This window comes from Heloderma suspectum, chromosome 3, assembly GCF_057233095.1.
Source record: "Heloderma suspectum isolate Gila_16-S chromosome 3, 16-S_ref, whole genome shotgun sequence".
In the NCBI taxonomy this organism is placed as follows: Eukaryota; Metazoa; Chordata; class Lepidosauria; order Squamata; family Helodermatidae; genus Heloderma; species Heloderma suspectum.
This window is the reverse complement of record NC_139460.1, coordinates 91,270,118-91,296,368: the sequence shown is the minus strand read 5'-3', so window position 1 is coordinate 91,296,368 and position 26,251 is coordinate 91,270,118. Positions and strand designations below refer to the sequence as shown.

General features: G+C 41.9%; 1 protein-coding gene and 1 long non-coding RNA gene across 6 annotated transcripts in view; one reads left to right on the top strand and one right to left on the bottom strand.

The window, feature by feature from the left end:
• Positions 1-2,536, top strand: part of PRDM15 (PR/SET domain 15) — a 61,446-nt gene extending 58,910 nt beyond the window's left edge. For all 5 annotated transcript variants that reach the window (XM_084843788.1, XM_084843789.1, XM_084843787.1 and 2 more), the window contains one exon: positions 731-2,536. In XM_084843788.1, the coding sequence (XP_084699914.1) occupies positions 731-1,213 (483 nt within the window). In that variant the 3' untranslated portion in view covers positions 1,214-2,536. The remainder of the gene's footprint in view (positions 1-730) is intronic.
• Positions 2,537-9,182: 6,646 nt separating this feature from the next.
• On the bottom strand, positions 9,183-16,411 carry LOC146349919 (uncharacterized). Its single transcript, XR_014789123.1, has 4 exons — positions 16,067-16,411; positions 15,116-15,244; positions 11,235-11,351; positions 9,183-9,516 (listed from the first exon to the last, which is right to left on the bottom strand). It is a non-coding gene; the product is annotated as an uncharacterized LOC146349919 (long non-coding RNA).
• Positions 16,412-26,251: the final 9,840 nt, after the last annotated feature.

Here is a 26,251-nt window from a genome sequence, read left to right as displayed (position 1 = left end):
AATTATTTTGTACTGGAAAGTAATTTAAATTTCAACTACGGCTAGAGAAGAATTTTGGAAATAGGAAGGGGATCAGGAACACTATCACTATCAGATTGCAAATACCAAACATTGCAATCCAGACTCTTTCCAATCAGTGTGAATTTTGCCTTCAACTTTGATGGGAGCTTTACTCCATTACCTGAATCACCCACAGTGGTGTACAAGTCCTGTGGAAATTCTCCTTAAATCTGCAATGTATGAGTTAATCCATGAAGCCCATTGATTAACCAACAGATGCTTTCAGTCCTAACAACAGAGAAAGCCTCCACACAGCAGTCAGTTCCCGGCAGACATGCTGGGTGGAATATCTACTGGGCACACCCACCGGGAATCAAACGATATCAGGGGGTGTGGCTATGCCCCTTTGATGTTATTAGGCCCATGGAGAGCAGGATGGGGAGTCATCTGCCCCCCACCCCCAGTTTTGGATCCCCAGCCCTGTTCTTTAATTATGTCAGTCTCAAACTTTTGTATAACATAGGTCTGACACTGTTCCATTATAAATTTTGAGATTCCTTCTTTCATCTGATGCACTGGTTCCCGCAGGCAAAAACAGAAGATAACAAAGCTGACTTGTCACTCACAGCACATATTTCTGGGACTAACAGTTATTTTGGTCATTTTGATCAGTTATTCTGATCGTCACAGCCTCGTGTAAATATTGGTTTTCAATTCTGTCTTTCCTCAGGTGGTGGTAACCCTTGGAGACCCAAATGTCACCGCCCCTTCTAGCTCCGTTGGTCTGACCAATATTAGTGTTACTCCAATCACAACAGCAGCTGGAACCCAGTTTACAAATCTACAGCCTGTGGCTGTGGGCCACCTTGCCACGCCGGAACGCCAGTTACAGCTAGACAATTCCATTCTCACCGTGACCTTTGATACAGTCACTGGTTCTGCCATGTTGCACGGTAATCGCCAAAACGATATCCAGATCCAGTCACAGCCAGAAGCAACAAACCCCCAGTCAGTTGCCCATTTTATAAACCTGACAACTCTGGTGAACTCCATTGCTCCGTTAGGGAGCCAGATATCAGAACAGCATCCCTTAACATGGAGGGCAGTGCCTCAAAGTGACGTCTTGCAGACTCAGGCCCAGCCAACACAACCACAAACAGGGCAGCAACAGGTCCAAACTGAACAGCAGCAGCAGCAGATGTACAGCTATTAACTTATACTTGAAAGAAGTCACCAAACTGGGAATGGGCTTGTAGGAGCCTGTGGGACCCATAAGCCAAATCAGTTGCTGGAAACCAAACAGTGGCAGAAGGAAGAGCTTGTACAATGAAATATATGCTGATATGGGCCCAGCAGCTTGAAATACAGAGGCCTTGAGAATCTTGTACAGAAGCTGCCCCCTACTCAAAGAAAGTATGGGTAACATCAGCTCATAATGGTTGACTGGGAGTAGCAAAGACTCTGAGGTCTCAGGGAAGTCATGATATGTTTGACAAGGAGCAGGGGGAGAAAAGAAACAGTAAATACAACTGCAGTGTCTTCAGAAATCATTGAGCAAGAACATTCTAAGTGTAAAGTTTGCAGTCAGCTACAATGTGCTAGACTGGCTGTGGGATGTAAGAGCATAACTGAGCAAAAAAGAAATGTTTTGCTTTCTTTTTCTTAGACCAGTTCTGTATCTAATGGAACATATGGAAAATAAGTGGGTGGCAGTAGGGTGGGGAATAGTCTGTGATGTGAAATGTACCTCATTTCATGCATTGTTTCCATTATAGTGATGGGGAAACCACACTACCAATCAGATGACATGGGGTGTCACCTGAAATAAATAGCCAGTCTGATGTTAGAGCAACATGTATGGTCTTCTACCTAGTAAAATTAAAACTTGAATCAAGCTTGTTGTGAACTAAATCTCTAATGTGATAATAGAAATATTTACATAACTGCTTGTTGATTAAATATTATGTTTAGCTAATAGGCCTGAAGAGCCATTCTTCCTATTGAAATTGGATTTGCAATTTGGCTGTTAATTCACAAATTAGTCTTCTTTCATGTCATAAATATTTGGGGTGGGTTAGAAGAGTCATTCTTCCATAATGCCCTTTGTACTTCTCTCTATGTTCTGGGTGGATATTTGCCAATTCATGGATATTTTCTAAGCTGACTTCATGTATCTTTTTATTCCTTTATTTGTAATAATTGATACATGGATTCTGCTCAGAAAGAAACATAACATGCACAGCAACATATTGCCTGGGTGCAAATAGTGGTGTAATACCCATTGTAAATTATGTTGACCACAAGGAGGCAACCTATGCTAATGCTAATGAAAAACACTTGAGCACAAAAGGTAGGAGCTGTAGAACTGTAGTGTCATCTGAAGAGGGCATCATTATACGTTCATTTGCCATATCTGGCGTTAAATCCCAATTCTGTCTATATCTTCTATGAAATGACTGAAGTTGTATCCTCAGAAAATAAAGGAGAGTAGCCCAGCAGTGAAGAAGAATGAATAAAAGTTTCTCTTGCAACAAGCAATTTGCGACAAGCAATTCTTCCTAACCATGCAATGAAGAAAATACGTTTGTATAGTCGTGTATACATTCATGGTTTCTTCACAGTTATTTTTGACAGTAAGTGGATGTTGATATTGGCAAGAATCTTTTCTAACCTAGTAGGAATACTGATGGATGTTCAGATTATAAAAATGCATCTCAGACTGAGGTAAAATGAACTTTGTATAAGTGGGACCTGCAACAAAAAGTTGTTGTGTGGAGTATTCCCATTCAGGATGACCAGCCAGCTGTGCCGTTTTCCAAGGCACTCTATTCCATTCCCTGATCACCAGTTTTGTATTCCCACCCCACACCAGTCAGTATTCCATGATCACTAAGCATGCTCAGTCCTCACTGAGCTGTTTTCAGTCCCTATCACCCCTTTAGGGGTTTTTTCCCCCCTAAATATTTGTTGTACTTCTCCAGACCTGGAGATTCCCCCAAGCTTGCTGATATGGTGTGATTTTGGATCCAAAGAAGAATGCGTTTGTGGCTAGTATATAGTATTTCTAGTTATTGTCATACTTCAGATTGCTGTCCAGCTTCCAACCTTCTGTCCATATTTTCTTTATTCCCTCTTTCCTAGCTAGTGCTTAAAGTTATAATTTTCACAGACAGAGCAGGATATACAACAATCCTGTTCTCCTTTGACATCTGTCACTCCTCTGCCTTTAGAAGTTCGAGCTGTGCTCATCACTCGGCCTCCAAGCGCTCTTCATCTCCCAGGGCTCCCCCCACTCCCACTGATCCCTTAGCTCTGAGGAAGGCAGCCACCATATCACTTCCAAGTGATTATGCCTTTTCTGGTTTGGCTTTGTCCACCGCATTAGCTTGCTGGCCAGTCAGATTCTTGCTACCTGAGTAGGTCAAGCCATGTTTGGCAGGGAAAAGAGGGAGGGGAGTGCTCTCCATTTCACATAGTAGTAATATATTAAATAAAGAAAGTATTGTTCATAGAGCAATATTGGCTGCCACATGCACATTAAAAACCACACCATGTATTCCAACATTCTATGTAGCTCATGATCAATGCGCTCCACATTATCATATGCATATCTAAATAAAAGGAAGTGTTGGGTTGTATGGACTTGAAAACCACATATCTGATTGTTATGAAACTTTTAGGAGTTGTACCTCTATTTGGCATAGTGAAAATTTCATCTGCCATCTTGAAAGAAAATGGTGGCCAATCAAAATTTGTACAGATTTACTGCTTCTATAGTAGTGTTTGCATCACCTCCAAGATCATGAAACCTAGACACATGAAGCCTGGCATGCAGACTATGGGGATCTTACAGGTGTACACTTCAGGGCTGTTTTTTAAAAACACATTAACTATAATTAATTTAAATGTGTCTCTGTGGTTGAAGCCTGAGTTATAGGGCTGCTCCCTCCCCTTTCTGCTGGGCAGCCCGTCCATCGGGGGAATGAAGTGGACAGACACCTCCCTCAAGGGGCTATGGAGGTCACCATGGCAGAGGCTGTGCCTAGGGGCCAGGGCAGGCATGATGTCTCCAACTCTGACAGCTGCATAAATTTACTTGACAGCTTCCCTGTATTAAACTAAGGGCTGTTTCAGCCCATGCAAAGCCAGGTTCATGTGCTGAGATGGATGGATGGATAGATTAGATAGATAGATAGATAGATAGATAGATAGATAGATAGATAGATAATGTTAACATCTGTCTTGTAAGGTAGACCGGTGTTACCATTAACCTATTCAGATGTGCCATCTGGGAAATTCATTTCTGATCAAGGATTTGAACTGGATAATTTCAAGTTCTTAACTACTATCTGTGGTTAGACCATAATTGGCATAACTATGCCACTATTGATATAAAAGACTGGAAAAAGTAAAACAAAAAAGTGACTTATTCTCTCTGGATGAATACAGACGACCTTGCTTTGAACAACTTGGTAATCCAAACAGTTATAATGTTCTCCTAATTACCTGGCATGTGATTACCTGGTACATGATACAGACAACTGGCTTATCAAATGATTACATGCAGTGTGGCAAGCTACCAACTGGTAAATCATCAAGCTTCAAATGATCATACTTAACACTGTCCCTGTAATAGACTTTGGTAGGAAAGTCATAACTGATGGCAATTCCTACTTGGATTACGTGGAATGAAAGAAAACAACCTCCTGTAGAACTTCAAAAGGTTCACTGATACAGCTTTGGGGATGTTGTCATTGGCTCTGTTATATCCCAGACCCTATAGTTTGACATACATTTAAGAAGATGGCCAGCAGCCATTTTGGAAAATGGCTTCTACAGACTTATGCCAACCTGGTCAAGATGTCAATCCATTTTTTTCCATTCCAAAACATGTCTTCTATGTTATCCAAGTGTAAATTGCCATAACATCAGCACCAGTGGCAGTCTTTAAAGAAAGAAAAAACCTGCAATAGGGCAGTACCTTCATAAATGTCACAAAATATTGCGTAGGCTTGTGACATTTTAGCTGGCCCTGACAAAGGTATTTTCCTAATGTGACTTTGAGATTTTTTTTCTAATGGAACCTTCAGTTAATCTTTTAAGAGTGGCCAGAGAGAAGCTGTACCGGAAACCAATTTGACAGGTGAAGGAAAGATAGGCCCCTGGCAAATGTGTTTTTCAGCTTTCATGTAGAATCTCTACATAGATACTTTTTTTAAAGAAATGGTTTTCAGCAGAAGGAAGTCTGTATGTTTGAACAAGGCACAACAAGAAAGATATATGTATATCATGGCAAATAAAATCTATGTTTCAGCCACAGTATAAAATACTATATTTAGCAGAAATATAGCAAAGATGCAACTGATGAAGTGGACAGTGTCCATGAAAACTTATGCCAGAATAAATTTGTTAGTCTTTAGTTGTTAGATGTTGTTAACAAGAGGGGATAAACAATGTTATCTATTGTGTTCTGTACTTCTTGATAAGCACAGGTCTGGGATGGGTCATTCTGGGAAAGTGAGCAGAGTATTGTCAGTCAGGTCCTTCCCTGACCCTCTGGCGGTACATGATTGAATCCAGAGACAATGCTCCTCCCAGTCACACATCAGTACTTGCGTAAATCTGTATTTTTAAATGCTTTTTGGTATCCCAAAGGCCATGGTGTGAACCCAAATAGCATTCTTCCTTCCATTTTCTTTTGATCTGCTTGCCCCCCAGGGACTATGAAGAGCCCACATATTTTCTTCAGTGAAGGAACCTTATGAAATTTTAATTTTGATTCAGAGAGTTTCAGTATTGCAATGTCTGAGTATCACTGGAATAGTGGTCATCATAATTAGGGGCTTTTTTTCAGCTTGATGTTTGTTTTAACAAATACACACACACACAGTTGTTACCCTTTTTGTTTGACAGGTTTGTGTATATAATACATTTTTATTAAATTCTTCCTCTGAGGAACTCAAGGCAGCATACATAGTTCTTCCACCTCCATTTTATCCTCACAACAACCCTGTGAGGTAGGTTAGGATGACAGTGACTGGCCCAGAGTCAGGTCACCTAGTGAACTCCATAACTGAGTGCAAATGTAAACCAGAGTTTTCCCAGCCCTCGTCCAGCAGGCCAACTATTATACTGCACTGGTTTGCATTATTACTCTGAAAGCTAGATCACTTCTGTCAGATGTTACAATTCTCTAGTGAGGACAGGACAACGCCATCCTGTTGTCAGTAACAGTTGTGTGTATCTTGTGTTTTTAAAAATCCAACTTCTGCAATAAAGTAGCCCAATTTCAGCAGCCAAAAATACCGAATTCTGTTACTTGTATTAATTATACAATTTAAGCAAAGTTTAATTTCTCTATTTTTAAACAGCATGGTTTGCAATGCTTACTCTTGTAACCCTAATTTCCACTAAGATTATAAACCTGTGTTTATATTAAGCAGGCTGTATCATCTTGTATTGCAGCTAGGAGCTCATATAGATGACAGAGAGGGGGGGGGGTTATCCCAACTTTCTTCAAAAGTTTAAGGCAACTAGCAGAGTCAGAGTCAATAAAAACATCATAGACTAATAGTGCCAAAAAGCCTGCGCGTTAATTAAGAAAAATTCTTTTTCCTTCACTCCGTGGTCTCTCTGACTCTGATTTCTGCAACAAGACAAAAAATTAGAAGACTTAAAAGCAAGAATACTCTTCCATTTAAAAAATAATAATCCACCACATAGAAAACTAAATGTCAGAGAGAATCTAGTTTTCTGTGTGGAGGGAATTGTATTTGTGGAGGGAATTACAGGAGCATTCAGTCATATACACCCACACCTGTAGTCTGAAGTGATATTGCCTAGAGAGAGGTTTATCGATTCAGCGAGGTGAGGCCTTAATCTGCAGTCCTATATACTCTTACTTGGAAGTACACTTCATTGAACTGAAGGGGAATAACATCTGGATAGATATGCATAGGATGGAGCTGTTAGTCACAGGGAGGGCAGGACTGTACATCCCCGATCACTGAACATCTGATTCAGCATCTGCTGGCTTCTGAGTTTCCAGGCATTGCCCACGCGCTTCCAAGCATATCGCAACTAAATGTGATTTATGTTAGCTAGCATCTCTGATCTGTCGACACCAGAAGAAAGTGTCTTCTTTCCTTCCTACTTACATGGCAAATATCTGGACAAACATAGGAGTCTAGTTAACACTGGAAAGTCTTCTTGTGCTCTTAAGATCCAGCTGCTTATGCAGAGCTAATGAAGAAAACAGCAGTATGCAACAGCGCGTGAGTCATGCAAGAAGCATTTCACTTTGTTGTTTTATGGTGGATGATGTCAAGATCTGCTAATTTTAGCCCTAACCCTGCAAGCTTAAAGAAAGTCCTGTCTGCACAAAGAAGGTGGAATCAAGCCCAATGAGCAATGACAGTCCATGTGTACTAAGGCAAGTTAAAACTACTTGCAGAACCAGAAGAAAGAATGGGAAACTTGCTCCTGGGGGCAAATATATCTTATCTTCACTCCCTCTCCTCCCTCTTCTGCTATTTTCCCATGCTGTGCACACAGATCTCAACATGCTCAAATTTTTCCTGCAGGCATAGCTTACCTTTGTGGTTATTTAAGTGAGAAAACGGGTTAAGAGAGTTAAATTTTCCAGAAGCAAAAACATGCGTAATTAATGGGTTTCTGGTATGAACGTCTGTATGTAATAGACTGTTCTTCTAACAGGCTTGCAATAAAAGAACACTTCTCAGTAGCCAGTATTCACTTCCAAAGATATCCAGTAATGGGCTTCCCAACTTCTCATTTCAGCACACTCAGAAAAACAACAACGTTAGACTGTAAATGTCACTACTAAGTGTCAGAAGGATAGCCATGAGTCTGTTGCAGCCCAAACACCAAATAGTCTTATGGCAGGCGTGGGCAGAAGGTAGATCCTGATCTACTAGTAGGTCTCTGGGTGATTTGCAGTAGATCACCAAGGAGTTCTGACTCCCAGTTGTCTTAACAACAAAATTACTGACCCCCGCCCTCCAAACTATACTGCTGAAATTGAGAACGCTTGGAATAACCAGGAGTAGACTTTCATGTGGAGGGACTGTGAGCTCTATTCATTTCTGGTACTCAAATTTCTGGGCTCAGAATTCTTTAATTCCAAGTATATACCTTTTGCATCAGAGTGGATCTCGGGGTTCTTGAAAAAACAAAGAAGGTCACAGGTCTCTCTAGCCTCAAGTCTGTCCACCTCTACCTTAAAGTCTAACAGATTCTTTATATTGTTTTTTTTCCTAATAAGCGTAACAACTTCATTTGGTTATACATTTATGACCAAGTATCATGAGAGGCAAAGGAATAACAGTGTTAGGTTTTTCTTTCTTGTTGGCTCTTTAAATATTCAGGATAGTCCAATTCACTTAATACCATTTTGTTGGTGTAAACTAGGGCTGGTGTCAGCACTTGGAGAATTGTAATGTGTGAACAAAGAAATCAGTCCCATGATAATGAAAACACAGTTTCCAGCCACTGAAATCACAGGAACTGCTGCTATCCATATATACGTCACTTGGTTCACACATTACGCAAGTATGTACCCAGTAAAGACTGACAGTGCTCAGGAGAACAATGTATCCATATTGTATGAATCGACTGTCAGACAACTCCAGTTCTGCTTCTCTTGGTGGGTGGAATAAGTGGAGCTATGAAATGGAAGAATACCTCTTATTGTCCACCAAGCTCCCTAGTTTGGGGAGAAAACACATTATTCTTTACCATATAGGCTACTTGAGCACTTGAATGGAAATTTACGGCAGCCATCATTCCCACTGCTAATTTATCTGGTGATTGGCTATGTACACACTCCTAAGAAGTTGCTAACAAAGTCTTGGTTGGGATATGAAGTCTGTTTCCTCTTTGGTAATAACTGTGCTAAAATTTGGGGAGTTAATACTACAAAGCTAGTAGCCTTTGTCATATATATGGACCTTTTAAGAATCTTTCACTTCCTGTAATTTTGTGGGGATGCAGGGAAAATCATGTGCACAAGATTAGAAAAATGGATTATTAAACTATGCAGCATGATTAATATACAGCACAACTTACAGAATAGCATAGCAAAAAAGGACAGGGCCCCTGTCCCAAAGCGCTTTCAATGTGGGAAGGATGGGAAGCAAGAGGCAAGAGAGAAAGGAAGATTTAAACATGCACAAATATTTTAATAAGAAGCCATTTATGTGGTGGGCTTTGATGCGCTTCAGTCTGTCATGCTAGTGAAAGAGAAGACTACTTCATACACTACCAGTGTTGGTTACTTCTTTCCCTTCACATAACCATTCATGGAAACACATGAATGCACTCTGTTGTGATTTCCATGACTTGTGCCAGAAATCATGGAAATCATTTGCACATTGGGGCAAAAAATCCCAACTTCAAATATAGCCTGATGGGTTCGAGCTAGCGATGACCGACAGGAGAGGGATCTTGGGGTTGTGGTGGACAGCTCAATGAAGATGTCAACCCAGTGTGCAGCCGCTGTAAAAAAGGCAAACTCCATGTTAGGCAAAATTAGAAAAGGAATTGAGAATAAAACTGCCAATATCATACTGCCCTTACACAAATCTATGGTGCAACCACACTTGGAATACTGTGAACAGTTCTGGTCACCACACCTAAAAAAAGATACTGTAGAGCTGGAAAAAGTGCAGAAAAGGGCAACTAAAATGATCAAGGGGCTGCAGCATCTCCCCTATGAGAGACTGTTACAACAGCTGGGATTGTTTAGCTTGGAAAAAAGGAGGGTAAGGGGAGACATAGGGGTCATCCTATGAAGCTGGTTGGTGGGAGATTCAGGACAGATAAAAGGAAGTACTTCTTCACACACTGCATTGTTAAGTTATGGAATTCACTACCACAGGACGTAGTGACGGCCACCAGTTTGGATGGCTTTAAAAGGGGGTTAGAAAAATTCCTGCAGAAAAGGCTATCAATGGCTACTAGTCCTGATGGCTATGTGCTACCTCCAGTACCAGAGGCAGTGAGCCTAAGTACACCAGTTGCTGGGGAACATGGGTGGGAGGGTGCTGTTGCGCTCATACCCTGCTTGTGGGTCCCTGGTCGACAGCTGGTTGGTGACTGTGTGAACAGAATGCTGGACTAGATGGACTCTTGGGCTGATCCAGCATGGCTCTTCTTATGTTCTTAAATCATTGTTGAGCGTACCCATGTACTCCTAATCTTCACAACAGTTTTCTCCACAGTGTCATATCCGTGGGGTTATTTTGCGGAGAGGAACAAAAAAAAGGCTAAAAAATGACTTATGTAAACTGATCCAGAAACTTCAGCTGCAATTCTATGCCCACTTACCTTAGAGTAAGCCCAATTAAACTGAAAAGGGCTTACTTCTGAGTAGACATGGATAGAATTGTGCTGTAAAACTACACATCGGAAAACCTGGAGATTACTATATCTCTATAAACAGGAAAGCTTCTGACCCAAAACTGTAGATAAAAATCAAGTTTTTCAACATGTGAAAGACAAACTGGAAGCACTTTAAACACACTCAGATAGTGTTCCCCACTCCCACCCTACCCTGGCTCTCAGTCCTGTCTAGGGTAACCAGATGCAGTAGTGGATAGAACTCTTTGATATTTATGTAGAAAAGGGAATTTCAGCAAGTACAATTCTGCAAAATCAGTATTACTTATAATGCTATCCTATGCATGTTTACTCAGAAGCAATCCCATTAAATTCAATGGGTCTTACTCCCAAGTATATGTGCCTTGGGATTGCTGCCTTAGGGTGATTCTTACATGCACATCTCTGACCACACAGTACTTCTTTGTTTATAAGCCAGGCTTCTCCTTCTCTGCAGGGCACAATGCTCTCCTCCTCCCAACCAGCTGGTCATAAAGAGTGCCCATTCCCCAGGTGCCTAGCTTGTAGGCCATACTACTTTATCATAACGATGGGGAATCTACTGATGCACATCAGGCAGAAAACATTTCTTCATTGATGACACCAAAAAGTACATGAATGTTGTGCATTTGTTTAAAAATTGGATGTCTGAGTATTCCAAACAGCTTTACAGTTGTAGTCTTTTGCACATGTGTACAAAATGGCACAAGAGAGATTGAACAATGCCAGCTCAAGGGTTTTTTTTGGGGGGGGGGGCTTGGGTATGAATACTCCCCACTATCAACGACTCCCTTTTTCACCCGCTCCCTTTCCCACCATGCCCCCCACCCCCGTACCTGAGTCTTCCATTCTCTTTCATTGATCTCTCTCCTCTTCTTGCTGCTTTTACTCTTTTCATGGAAGAAACTGAAGCAGAACACAAGGGGGTAATTTGCTAGTTCATTATCTGCGATCTATTTAAAAACGGAACAAAAGGCATTTAGTGCAGGAGACCCCTTGAATGATCAAGTAAAGAGCCCGCAAACTTCTGTGAAGGAGTAATCTCAATCGCAGGATAAAAGCTCCGTGCGAAGGAGCCCTGAAAGTATAGTGAAAAAGCTACTATAACTCATTCTTTAGAAGCATCCTGAATGGGAACAGTCCAAAATCCATACAGTGTAATACTTTCAACATGATGACTACAACAACCAGTCAGTTCTTCCCCCCTCCACTCCTATTTCCACCCCACTGCTATCAACCTGCTTTTTGTAACAACTTGCCTGATGAAGAGACCTGGAGTTCTCGAAAGCTTGCACAATTTCTTTGATCTTTGAGTTGGCCTAATAAAAGTATTACACTATATGATTTGGGCATTTTTCTTATAGCCAGCACAGCTGTCATATCTTTAATGGGAATTTTTAATCTTTTAGTTGGACTGTTAATCACTACAATCCCACCAAGGGCAATCTGTGAGTAGAAACAGGTTTCCGCTTGCAAACTTGCTATACCAGAAGCACAAAATACTGTGGAAGAAACACTTCTGTATCCAATGCCTGGACTGTTCCTGTCTCTCCTCCCCGCACTCCCACAAGTGATCAGTGTTGTCAAATCAAAAGAGCGAGAGTATGAGATTGGTTTGGGTGTGGGAGATCTTTGGGCTCAGCAATGACTATGCACCCTTCTGCTGTGATCACGTCCCTTGGAATTTGGGCAAATGTTCATGTTGTAGAAATAGATCAGTTTAATTTGTATTTCTTTAGCATTGATGTTACTGATAATTGGAAATATAATTAAAAATAAAAAGCTTGAGGAGAAAAAGAAAGTAATAACTCAGCTTGAATTAGCTGAACTACTGCTCCCTTTGACAACAAAGAAATCTGGCATATGTTTCTAACGTTCCAAGAGTTCTGTGCAGCTCAGCTGTTTACTATCTTAGTCTACCAGTGCAGATAAAGAGGATTATCTGAACCATTTGGGATCTTGTTTCTATCATACCTTTCATCTCTGAATAATCCAAAGCCCTTTATAAACAATGGCCAAATAAAGCAAATATTTAACACTTATGAGTAATTTTAGGCATGCAAGGAGTTCCTTTGATCTCCAAAGACCTTTTCACTTGTTTAAAGTCATTCAGATATATGAGCATTTTCAGGATTTTTTAGCATACACATAAAACATTACAGGAATGTGGCCAAAGGGGAGGAGGTAGAACTGCCAAACACAAGGAAACTGAGCACCACTTTACAATATTTTCTCTGCACAGGTGTATGTTGTATGAACAAACCCATGCACACTGTCACGGCAAGTGTGAAGTTCATGTATCGTCCATTCTACAGGTTGAATACTCAGCTGGGAAGGCACAATTGGCAGTTGATGTTCACCCAGCAAAACAGACACTTGTATGAACTTCACACATATTGGTGTGCATGTTTTTTGTACATGTGGTTAGGGAAAAAGCCACGCATGACGAAACTCTTTGTCCTGAATCTTGGCTTAGGAATACAAGGAAGCTTTCTTAACTTATGAACTATAAAGCCACAGCTAAAGTTTAGAAAACAGGCACTGGAATTTTCATGGCCAATTCAAACGAGATGGGAGGTCATCCTTTAAAGTCTCATGTAAGTACAGCTTCTGACGTAAGTTACAGTGTGGTATGTACTCAATTTACTGTATGTGCCTAGAGAAGACGAGAGGCATGAGTCCAGCCTGATGAGGTTGGTTGAGTGTGGAGGAGGTTATTTCAAACCTAACATTTAGAAACTATTAGTGTTATAATTGTTACTTGAGATGCTTAATGAAGTCACAAAATAATTCTCCAGTTTAAAATGCTCTCCCTCCCTGTTTCGATCTGTCCTTAAGCCACAGTGAAGATGAAGGAGAAATTCAAAATGTTGCTTCTAGTCAGTTTGGAGGTTGGCCTGCTTTATTTTTGTTTCTTAGGAACGAGAAATGTGGCCCTTTTCGCACGTAACAAGATGCCACTGTTAGGGAATTTCCTTGCAGGGTTCTTGTTGTGGCGGCGGGAGCCATTTTGAATATTTGTGGTGTAGTGGGAATGCGCTGTAGCTTCTCATGAAGTGTAATCCTAGCAAGGGTGGGTTGCTGGGGTGGTTGACAAGCCATCCACAGCCCTAATACAGCCCATGGGGTCTGGGTGGCTCTTGCTTGGGTTTGCACATAACGAGAAGCTGCAGCAGCAGAGGCTTAGATTGGAAACATGCAGCCCACAGCCACCGCAACCCCCCATGGCTAATAAACTGCAGTGGGCTGAGGTGATTGTTCAAACCAGGTCATTGTGTTCTGGGAGTAAAGCAACAAAAGAAACAATGAATTAAGTGGCTGCTAACGTCGTTTTGAAGAACTAGAAGGAGCTGCACAATGTAGCTCTATAATAGGAAAAACACAGCAAGCAATCAGGAAAGGCAGGGCATCTCCAGTACCTCATCCACCTTCCCCAGGGACTCCTCCTCCCACCCTGCATCCATTTCTGCATTTTCCCGTCCACACCATCAAGGAAAATGGGCAGCTTTTCTGCTCTTTCCCCCCTTAATGGATCTTCTGCGTCAAGCAAAAAGTTGGGAGGATTGCTGGGAAAACACAGGTGGTTTATGAAAAGCCATCTGGATCACCCATGAAATGCGAGTGAATGAACCAAGAAGATTCCTCAGCGAATCCACATCTGGTAAAACCCAATGTATAGGAATGGCTTTGAACACTCAAAGTGCTATACAAATGCTTTAAATAGAAAATAAATAACCAGGGTTCAGCCCTGACATTAACATTTGGAGAAGCTGTAGGGTATGGAGAAGTCACCAGGAACAGCTTCCTCTGGATCAAGAGGAACGGAGGCATCATTTTAATACTATGCCTAGGCTGGTAATATTCCAGTCTTGCTTCTGTACTGCAATCAGGTTCACTTTACCAAGCTAAGTAAATTGAGGTGCAATCCTATGATTGTTTAGACAGAAAGAAAAAGGCCTGCATGGCTGGCTGGGACATGGTTTTTTTTTCTGTCTAAATATGCATAGGATTGCCCCCTTAGCAAATCCTTTTGCTGGCATATATTTGATCATAGTACAAGATACAAGAGATTTACCTCACACTTTCCTCATTGGCTCATAAACATGGGCATAACTCAAAGAATTCTCAGACTCTGGATGTGTGACAAAATACAGAAGAAATTAGAATTAAACTGTTTCTGATGGGTAGCCATTAACATTTTAGATGAGACAACCTGCCATCCATTCTCCAGATTAACATGGTCAAACATATCAAGTATACCTGGCGAAATTATAGCAGAGGGTGGGGTGGGGCATTGTTGATTATTAAACATATTAGTGTTAAAAATGTAGATCAAAATAAAAGGAAAAGAGAAACTCATGATTTGGGTTACATCAGTGCCTACCTGGAATTGCTCAAATGAATATGTCTTTCAAAGAACAACTGATTTAACATTTCCTGAGAGTTCAGCCAGTCCCTGAGAGGGGCCTTTCAAAATGGCCCTGTGATCTTCCACATTAGTGGTAAGATCACATGCCCATTTTAAAGATCCATTGAATGCCTCTTTTGGGGACTGAGCACTTTTAGGAGTTTAGTTGTCCAGCTGATTAAAATGTTTATGAGCACAATGTTTAGACAGAAAAGTCCTGGGAGTTATAGGGCTTTTTCTGTCTAAACATGCAATAGGATTGCACCCTAATGCATATTAACAGAAGAAAGAGATGCTTTGCAAACTCACCAGTATTTACAAACAGAGCAGAAAAGAAGTACATCATTCGATTTAGCCTAAGGGGTCAACTTCAGCAAGAGGGCTTTGTAGGAAGTAGTATTTCAGATTCTTCTTGCACTGTGACAGATCTTGGAGTGTCTAGGAAAGCAGGAGAGAGAGCAGGAATTACTGAGTGAGGGTTTTTTTTCTGTCTTCTGGCAGATAGTAGGAAGTATCCTCAGAGATACCCTATCTCTTGCTTTCATTATTTTCACTAGTTCCCTCTACTAAGTGTCCCTGGAATATACTAAACTAAGTTGTGCTCCTAGCATTAGCTGAGTTTACATAGTAGTTCTCAAACTTGAGTATCCAAAGTGGAGAACCGGTGGGGAGCTTTCTCTTTGGAGCTCAAGCGCTCCATCCTTCTTTGCTGTGGCAAAAGTGGTTGTTTTGGTGCTTTCTGACTCTGGAGAAGATATACATATGTACCAAATGAGTCAGTTACTGACCTTTCTTACTGCTAGTCTGAAATTCAGTTCAAGGAAGGGGGATAGGTGAAGACAATTGGGATGTAAGTGTACTGAGCTTGCCTATTGAGGAAGCTTAGCTAGGGCCATCTCTTTCCTGGTTTTCTTGTACTAGAGAAAAGGCGGAGGGGAGGCAGTCCAATCTCAATACTGAGATATTGATGGTTACGCTTCAGTAGTAGGCCTGAGATGATTAGGCCTCAACAGTTAAGGTGTTGAGACAGTTAGGCCGCTACAATTAAAATAGGGACCTGTCCTATCCATGGTATGCCCCTAGGACTGCTGAGTTTTTTCCGTCAGCCATAACTCAGCGAGATAGTTCTTGGACATCTCCCCTGAAACCCTTGTCCAGAAACACTGAGGGGGCAGCTACTGATGGCAGTGTGTAGGAGGTTACATCATGTTCATCATTTAAGTAATTATTATCATTATAATTGTTAACTGAGATACTTACTAAAGTCAGAAAATAATTCCCTTGTCAAGTTTTTAAAAGCTCTCCTGCCATTTTGATCCATCCACAGTGAGGATGAAGGAGATATCCAAAATGTTGCTTGTAGTCAGTTAGGAGGTTAGCACACTTTATTCTCGATTCTTAGGAACAGGACAATGTTGATTGGAGAACCATCACTCTGTTGTTTTAGTCTAATAACAGAAAGGTATAACTCTAACTTAATTGATGAAACTGCTATGTACTCCTGAGGATTTTAGGAAATGACCTCCAGAAAAAGGTTCAAGCTATCTGACGGGTATTGCCACGTGAACGGGTAGAGTGCCTCTTTGTAGTAAAATGTACTGAGGAACTCTGCAATCATATTGAAGAACACTTACGAGAACATATGTTCTACCCACTGGAAGAAACTTGTCCCCTATTTTTGTCTTTAAATAATTAAGTCCAGTTAAGTCTATTGTCTTTTTTCTTTATATTTTATCTGAAACAGGTCTCCTGTGCTTTTAGTAGCTGCATAACAGGCAGTAATGTGCCACTTTCCCTGGCAGGGAGATGCAGTGTTAAGGAAAGCTGGATATGCTCAAATTTCTACCTGCCACATAGGCTGTGAAAGGCACAGAAGCACTGAAGTGGTAACCCTCAGACTGCTGGATAGTGTGTTAGCCTTGGACCTCAAAAGACCAGCATTCAGATGCTAGCTGAAAGACTTAATCTTGTCCAAGGCCACTCACTATCTATTTTTGTTCCTTATCTGTAAATTTGAAGTTAGAATGGTGTTGTGGAAAGGATTAATGAGATAAGGCAGGTACACTTTGTACACCTTTACAAATCGATGATTTATAATTTAATTAGCAGTTTATATCAAAGCAAAGCTTTGACTCAAACAATGAGCATCTTCTTTGACTACCAAGGGGACAAAGCTTCAAAGTGATTCCTTCTCTCTGTTCTTGAACAATGTGAAGTACAAGCAGATAATTTTAGCCCAGTCATTATCATTTGTGTTATGTCCAAGCTTTGTTGGAGGCATCTACACACTACAGGTGAAAAAAGGAAATTAAGGCACAATCTGATGCATGTTTAGGCAGAAAAAAGTTTTACAACTCCCAGCATGCCCCAGCCTTGGCTGGCTGGGGCATGCTGGGAGTTGTAGGCTTTTGTCTAAGCATGCATCAAATTGCGACCTTAGTAACTTGTAGAATTGAAGAGGAGGTTAGCAGAATTACTGTGCATCAAGAACATGTTCCTCGTTCACTTGATAAATTAATAGAGTAAGAGAGGCTGCCTGGGATAAGCTCTACCATGAGGCAGGGTGAGATGGGCAGCTTTGTGACTGATATAACTACAGCCTATGCTGATGGGTTTTTTTTTCTTTCTCGTCTTCTAATAGTACTCCAGCATTTCCCAGTCCTCCTAAAGGCATAAAATATATATTCTATATTAATTTCTTGTTTTCTTTTTGCATGATGCATTTATACAAACCATTGGTTTCTTTTATTAATTACTGTACTAGGAGTTGTGCAGAAAAGGTAGCCCCGTAAGTGCTACCTTCTTTGTAGCTCAACACGTCACTCAATGGGCCTATCCTTTGACCCCTCATGCTTGTTACTCTGTACTTGGGGGAGGAAAAGCAAGTTGTAGAATAATACAAAATATTTCTTAATATCACCTGTGTGCAGAAGGCCTTTGTCACTGTACCCAACAAGGGGTTGAATCCAGACTTAGTTATCCTTAGAGTAGACCCACTAAAGTCAATGGGACTTAAGTTCGTTATGACTAACTTGCCCTATTGATTTAAATGGGTCTACCTTAAGCATGACCAAGTATGAACCAAGCTAATGACAAGTTAAGCATAGTTATACTAGGCTCTGGAGAGGCAACCCCTGTGAATCTTTCTTTTATTATGTTCAACGTTCATGACTCCAGCTTTCCTAATGAAGCTGATATGAGAAGTTCTGCAAACTTAATCTTCATTGTTGTTGTTGTTATTATTATTAAATTATAAAATATTTTATACCCTGCCTTTTGGCCTCCAAAAGAGCACCCACAGTGATTTACAATAATAAAAATATACATTACAAATCGATCAAAAGCAGAAATAATTAAAACAGAGTCAGTAAAAACTTGGATGCAATTAATGCACTTTCAGATGCCACACTGTCAGCAACATCCCATGATAAGCAATGTGGTGATAAATTTAGGGCCTCAGCTGTCTGCAACAAAAATACCCACTTGAGGGATACTGACCATTCTCTCTACTGACCCTGAACAGCAACTCTAGAAAAAAACGTGTGGCTTTCAGAGGTTTGACAAGTGCTTACTGAGTGGCTGGAAAGAAGCAGGCAGTTTGCAGAAACTCCTCAACCTTTGGATCGATTACCCAGTTGGATTAGGGCAGGGTTGGAGAAGCTGTGGCCCTCCAGACTGAATTACTACTCCCATCATCCCTCAGCACTGGTGAGGCTGGCTGGGGCGGATGGGAACTGAAGTCTGACGACATCTGAAGGGCCTTAGGTTCCCCAGCACTGGATTAGGGTGTAGCTTCCACTATGCCATCTGAAAGTACATTGGATATGATACTCCAAGTTACTTTCCCACACACCATATTCCTTTTCCAAATCTCTCTTATCAAATCCAGATTTAAAGAACTGAAAAGCTCTGCAGTAGTTGTCATATTCCTCAAATGCCATTCTGCTATCTCATTGTCTCTAAATTTAAAAAGCTTGCATCACACACCTTTCAACTTATTAGGCCTTGTCAACGTGAGGAGAAAAAACAGTGAGATACTCTTTTCTGTCCATCTTGATAAGCCTGGCAACAGAAGACATGCGTTGAAGGTTTTCTTAATTTTAACCATTAATATCATAACGAGAGAGGCTTGTCATTTTAAAATAGTGGTTCAGGAGTCGTCTTGGCTGTGCATGTACATGTAACCCTTTTGTAGAGAATGTTAAAATAACATTTATGGGAGTTGTTTTGATAGGGTAGCAATTTCATTTTCATGTTAGCTTATAATTAACTTTTATGGACAATCAGGTTTTTTGGAGTGATTGAATGTATTTCACTTATTAAACTAACATGTGTCTTTGATCCCCCCTCCCCGCACTACCCCCTTCTTGCTATATATAGAACTTCGCTCAATCTTCCTATGCATGTCTTTTCAAGTTCCAGCTTCTGTTCTGATTTTTATAAGGTAACCAGTGTATTCCCAGCTTGGTTGGCAGGCTAGACTAGTTCATAAAAATTGACATGGAAGGACTGGGGGAAGAAGCGAAGGTCAGGGAAAGTTGTACATCTCTCCCACCTTTGTCAAAGACTGGGTTCAGGTGATCGAAACAGGGGAAGAAACCATCATGGCTTCTCTCCCTGCACGTGCTGTGAATGACCGCCATTTGCACAAGATGTCGTCCGAACTGGGCACACGGAACAGCAGAGGTGGCTTCGCACTCAACCTAAAAACCACGATGTGCAGTAGAGGTTGTAGGGTGGGTACAAAGCCACCCCTGCCGCACACCTGGTTCTGGTGACACGCCAACCCACTCTGCATCATGGGGGATTGTGCAAATGATGGTCGCAGGAGTGGGGGGAGAAGTCAGGGAGGCTTCTTCCCCCATTGTGATTGTCCAAACACAGCTCAACAGGGAAGGTGCTCCTTAGAAACTCTCCATCTTGTCCTTCTGCCCCAACCTACTTCCAGTGGGGTCCCAGTTTAGCAGAGTATAGGCTAATTTTCTTTGGAGTCTCTGTATAGTAGACTGCCGACTAACATGAGTACAAATTTATCTTCTCTGCTACAGCCCAATGCAACAATAAGGGAACAGATCAAACATTGGTATTTGTCATCTTCTCCTAACAAGAGTAGCTTGCTTACTTGAAGTTATAGGAAGTAAGTACCACTCTAAAATGGTGAAACGTTACAGCAGCTATGATAACAGTGCAGTGTTAAGGCCTGGCTTGTCCAGTACTGCATAATATCTCAGTCTAAGCAGCATAGCCAATGCTTAGGGCTGATGGGAACTGCAGTCCAATGATATATGGAAGGCCATGAGCTGCCCACCCTTGATCTAACGGCTTTAAACCAGGTCTGTCCAATTAAAGGAGGCAGGTGGATGGGGGTCTGGCCAGGGTTGAAAAGGAAAAGGGCTGCTTGGGTGAGGATAATTGGATTATCCCTGCAGCTGCCACATACCTTCATGTAGCCTCACCTCCCCAAAGCTGTTTCCTCCTGCCAAGCCGAGTGCTGGAGCTTAGCCGAGGAGAATAGTTGCTGGGTTTGGGCAGACTGCAGGGAAGTAGTTAGAGTGGCCACTTACGCACCACCAAAAAAGAGGACAAAGGAGGGGGCTAATTTGCATAACATTTCCGTATGCCAGTTGATATGTATAGAAGCAAATGTAGAAATAATCGCTATAATGTAAATAGAAATACAACACATCTCACCAGAGTGGGGAAGAGTGACCAGGTGAGCTGTGTACCTGCTCGGTCTGCTGTCCAGGTGTGGATGGGCCACTTCAAGACCCCTCCCTGCTCCCCCTCTTTATGGTTCTTTGACTTCAAACCAGATTTGGGCTGGACAGCCCACCAAGCAGAGGATGCCTTTAAAAAGAGGACTGTCCTTTGACAGCTCTCCAAAATAGAGGATTGTCCTCTGCCAGTAGGACACCTGGCTACCCTAGAGGAGGAGCAGACTTAGCATGTACACATGCTGCACATCCTTTTGCTAGAGGACCCCGACTGTCATTTTGCTTTATATATGATTAGAGTAGATCCAGGTTTTAAACAAATAGGTCTGCTGCCATCACATTTAATTTGGCCCTAAATGTATCATTGTTTTTCCCACCCCAGGGCTGGCCCAAGACATTTTGCTGCCTGAGGCAGAGCAGCAAATGGCACTCCTCACTCACCCAAGTCAAGGTGCGTGGAATACAAAGCCAGGCACATTATTTGGGCACATGAGGCAGAAAATTCCACAAGTGCTTTTTCTCATCTCTAGCAGTAAAAATACAACATTAACGTGTGCTGCCTTTTTCAGTCTGGTGCCTGAGGCAGCTGCCTCACTTTGCCTCGTGGGCCAGCCCTGCCCCACCCACTCCAAATGTGATGCATTTTGATAAGCTGGCATTTACTGTGAGATGCTTTGGCACAGTTTACTGTGGTAAAGCCACATATAAATAATTTAAGCTGAAACCACCATGAAGATCACTTCTGAGCAAAAGGCAAGGTATAAATAATTAAACACCGTGCAGTTATTGCCTTCCGTTAATGTTTACACTAGCTATGTGTCTCTCACAGCTAGATATCTAATTCACTACCTTAAAGCATCTGCTTTTTAAAATACAGCTTTGATACCATTATAAATACCACCACCAAGTGCAATTTCTTTGAAGGTACTGCAAATCTAATAAGATTATATGTTTTTAGATGGTGCAGGAATATTTGAGGGAAGCCATAAGCTGTGGGGCCAGTACAGAACCCACACTCAAAAGAGAATTCTTGTGGGCAGATGATCTCTGTTACAGCTAGTTTTTTTAATCATTCCAGGAGGCCATGCTGGCTCAGAATGATGGGAATTGCAGTCCAACACATCTGGAGGACACCAGATTGGAGACTGCTGTTCTAGAGGAATGTATGTAGGCCTTCTATATAGTTAAGTACTGAAGGGATTTTCTTTAAGAGGTGGGTTATTGGAGAGATGATGAAATACAAGAGACTGGGGACTGAAGTGTTTATAGCAGAGCACACTGATTTATAACAGTACATATAGCAAATGTTTTGTAATGAAATGTTCAAGTTTCTTTTAACATTTTTGGAGGGAGCAATCCTACGGCCGCTAGTGGCTAGATGGTTATAGGATATGAGGTTTTCCAGGAACTGACCTTGGAGCCTGCACTCCGAGATTGGTTCCCGGAAAACTGACCTTCCCCCCTTCCGCACTGCCTCTCAAGCAGCACGAAAAGGACCAGCACTCTGCTCTTGGAAAAGAACTGTGGAGCAGCCAAAACGGGGCATTCTGGGGGGCATTCCGGGGCGGGGAAGGCAGAAATGCTGGTACGACACAACCTATGGGAGCCTGCTCCCCCACTATACCTTCCCACAGCTAGACAGCCGAAATCAGCTGTCTAGCCACAAATGCAGGGCAGGAGAAGTGCAGAAGGAACGATCCCCTCCTTGCTTCTGCCCTGCATTGGATAGGCAGTTGCCCCCGAGTTTGGAGGCGGCCGCCTATCCCCATAGGATTGCACCCTTAGTGAAGTTACAGACGTAAGATATATGAAATAATATAACCTGAAGGATTCATATCAACATTTTACATAGTTTCACACTCTTCTCATTTTCATTCTCTTTTAAAGAAACAAGAAATAATGTAAGAAATAAAGGATCATTAACCATTGACAGCTTTCAAACACATGCCCAAGCTTTAACAGCAAAATCTCAAACATGAAATATCAAATTGGCTTTTAAAATGTAGCTGCCTCCTTCAGGCATGAAGAATAAAATGAAGGGTTGGGCCAACAGGCACAAAAGCTACAGAGTCAAAGTCCAGGTCTGAATATTATTTCTGGCCACTTGCCAGAGCGTGCTTTATGTTGCTGTTCACAGTGCCATCTGCAGTGTTTTGTGTGCTAGAGAACCAGCTTTTGATTATGGAATTCATTTCCTGAAGCCATAAAGATGATAATAAATTACAGTTTCCAAACTAAACACCATATTCATCATCCTCAGCCAGAAGGGCTCACAGCAGTGGCCATGCTGGCTAGGAGGGAAAGGAGTTGTGGACCAACACGGTCTACGGTCTTCAATTGTAAACCTATTGAAGGACACGTTGTGGTTTTCTACTTCAGTTTTTGTTTTGAAAAAAAACTGTCCATTCCTGACAATGAGATGCTGAAGTTGGTCTACAGTATGGAAGTGTCTGCTCTCAGATCAGGAAAAAACCCATGATAAACCATGGAGGTGAAAGATACGCTTCTCTGCATGTAACTTGACAGCAGTGCCGCGCATGTGTCTTCCCTCCTTACCATGCAGTAAAGCAGTATGGGTGCTTCCAGATGAGGCTTTTTTCATGCAGTCCCTCTGCCCTCATTCACGGGAGTTTTACAGGAGGTCCAGATGTCATCTACCACTCAAAACCCTTTCAAGTGTTCCCATGCTTCTTTCATCTTTTTTCTTACCATGGAAAATCCCATTAAAGAAGACAGAATAGCTGTACAATGCCTTTGGACTGCTAGGGCTAGGACCTTCCATCTAGGAACACCCAACATGTCCTTCACCTTACAGTTACTAGTTGTGTTGTGTGTGCGGGGTGTGTGTGTGTGTGTCCTTTCTGTTGTCACACTATTGTAGTCTTCTGTCCACAGCTGCTTTGGGGGTAGGGAAAATTAAACTCTTGTCCCACACCCACTGATCAAAGCATTATGAGCATGGGCCTCTCCTGGAAGGAGGCTTTAAAGACCCTCTCAACTCATGGCACCAAGAATACATCTCTGTAAAAACAATAATCTACCCTTTTGAGATTCAAACATACTCAAATGGCTTTACAAAATCTGTACTCAACTGAGTCAGTGGGCAGGGGACACAATGGAACTGTACTTATATCGAGATTCCTGATTTACCTGAGCTCCTAGCAATTTGGAACTTATTTTTCTGTTACAAAGCCTGCACTTTCTGCCACACCCTTGGACAGGACACATGTCTGATCCAGAATGCAGGGTCAAACAAGACATGACGCTAAACATATCATTAGAAATCATGTTAGGTCTTTAAAAAAAATTAACAGGTGTAGGAGGGCTTGGTTTTTCATTGGGATGGCAGCACATGGGGAGGTGAGGTTTAACCCTTTTCCCCCAACTGCGATCTTGCCCAACCTCAGGCAGTTATGATGTGCCTTAAAGAAAAAAGCTCCCATTGATGCCAATTGAGGGGCCCCCATGACTGCTGTTAATCCCCCCGCAAAAAAATCCTGACTAGTTTCTAAACATGAGTTTAATGTCATACCATGTTTGACCCTCAGATAATAAGCTAATCAGATAATAAACTGAAATCAGTGTGTGGCCTTCTATTTTATCTACCTAGGATCCCAATCACCAACAACCCCTTCCATATTCCTGCAGGGTATCCTCTGATACTATACTTTCAGTGCCTGTGTCTCAAGGGCTACATCCTTCTCCCCCCGCCACCCACCCACCCACCAATTTTCTGACTCTGTATGCTTAGTGTCTTGTAATTATCAAAGCCCCGCAAGAGCCCACCAGCCTTGAGGGGACAGTACTACTTGGTTTGTTTTTGTTTTAACTACAAAAGCCATTTGTCTCATCTCTGCTGTTCTTCCTTTTTAAGCACACTTGTGATTTGTATAAACATGTTGAAACACACAACAGTTCAGCTTTATACTGCTGTAAGGTGGATGGATGAGTATTTACTTCCCAGACCCTGCATTACCTCAGGAAGCACAACAAGAGAACATACTAGGTGGGCATCAGTAAAGCAGAGGGAGCGTTGCTGTAGTTGATTTAAAAGGGCAGCAGCGTTTGCAGATATAGGATGGTACAAAATTATATACACGAGTGTGGGTGTGAGCCCAAATCAAGGAGCTGTAAACAAAATGGTTCTGAAATCCATACACTTACATTGAAAGGAATCCAGATTAAGGGTACCCTATAGCTTGCTCCTACTCACAAAAACCTGGCCAACTCTGTGGCTTTATTCCCTGTAAAGTGGCCAAATACCACTTATTTAAAGGGTGAAAATATCTTAGGGCACAATCCTATGCAGAGTTACACAGAAAAAAGTCCTACCACTCCCAGCATGGGGAAGGCTGGGAGTTGCAGGACTTTTTTCTGCCTAAACATGCATGGGATTGCTCCCTTAGGGCACAATCCTATACATGTTTAGACAGAAGAAAGTCCTACAAATCCCAGCATTCCCCAGCCAGCTGCTGGGAGTTGTAGGACTTTCTTCTGTCTAAACATGCATAGGGTTGCGCCCTTAGAGAATCAACTCTGTATATCAGTTTCTGTTTCCTGATTAGTACTGTGTGGTCTATACATTTTTAACAGACCAGTGCATTATCTAGCAGTTAACTTTTAATATATCTGGTATAATACAGTCCAAAGTAAGCATTTCATGACCTATTTGTCATCAGGGGTAGTTTTAAACACATACATCTGCTTGGTTTTCTGCCATTCAGTGGAACTTTAGGCAGACGTAGTCAAGTGCATGCTTGCATGAAGACGGTCCCGGGTTCAATCTCTGTCATCTCCAGTTAGAAGTTCAGGTAGCAGGTGATGAGAAATACCTCTGCCAGAGACCCTAGAGCCATAGGAACAAAGGGAGCTGCCTTGTATTGAGTCAGACCATGGGTCCATCCAACTCAGTACTGTTGACAGTGACTGGCTGCAGCTTTCCAGGATTTCAGGCAGGAATATTTCCAGCCCTCCCTGGAATTGCCAGGAATCGAACCTTCTGCATGCAAAGGAGATGCCCTACCACTGAGCCACAGCCCCTCCCCATTCAGAGTAGGTGATGTTGGGCAAGATAGACAAATACTCTGACCTGGTATGAGGCACCTTCCTTTGTTTCTTCCTATGTTATCAGGCAAACATGGGGTTCCCAGCCCTGTGTTTCCCTTGTAACACTAATGGGGGGGGCATTTTCAGTGAAGAATCTCACCTGTCAAATTATTCCTACTGATCCCCCCTCCCCGCATATGTGTTCCTCTTTAAATTAGTGGCATTTGGCCACTTTACAGGAAATAAAGCCACAAGTTTGGTAAAATGTATTGCTGATGTAAAATGTAGTCCTGCCATTAAAAGTGCTTAACTTTGACTAGATTGCACCATTGCCTGCTCAGGCCACGTCCTGGCAATAAATAAGTACAGAAAATAAATGAATATAAAACAAAAATATAGAATAAATTATATGTACACACACACACATTTATACCCCGCCTTTCAAAACAGCCTCCACAAAGCCGCTTACAATATTAAACCAGTATAAGTACAATTTAAAACAATAAAAATCTAATATGATGAACAATACAGCTAATAGGACTTCTGAAACAGGAAGGTCTTCAGAGCATGGCTAAAAGCCATGAGGGCAGGGGCCTAGTGAATCTCCTTGGGGAGTCACGGGAGAAAGTTACCAGAGAAGGCTGACTGTTGTTGTTGTTCAGTCGTTCAGTCGTGTCCGACTCTT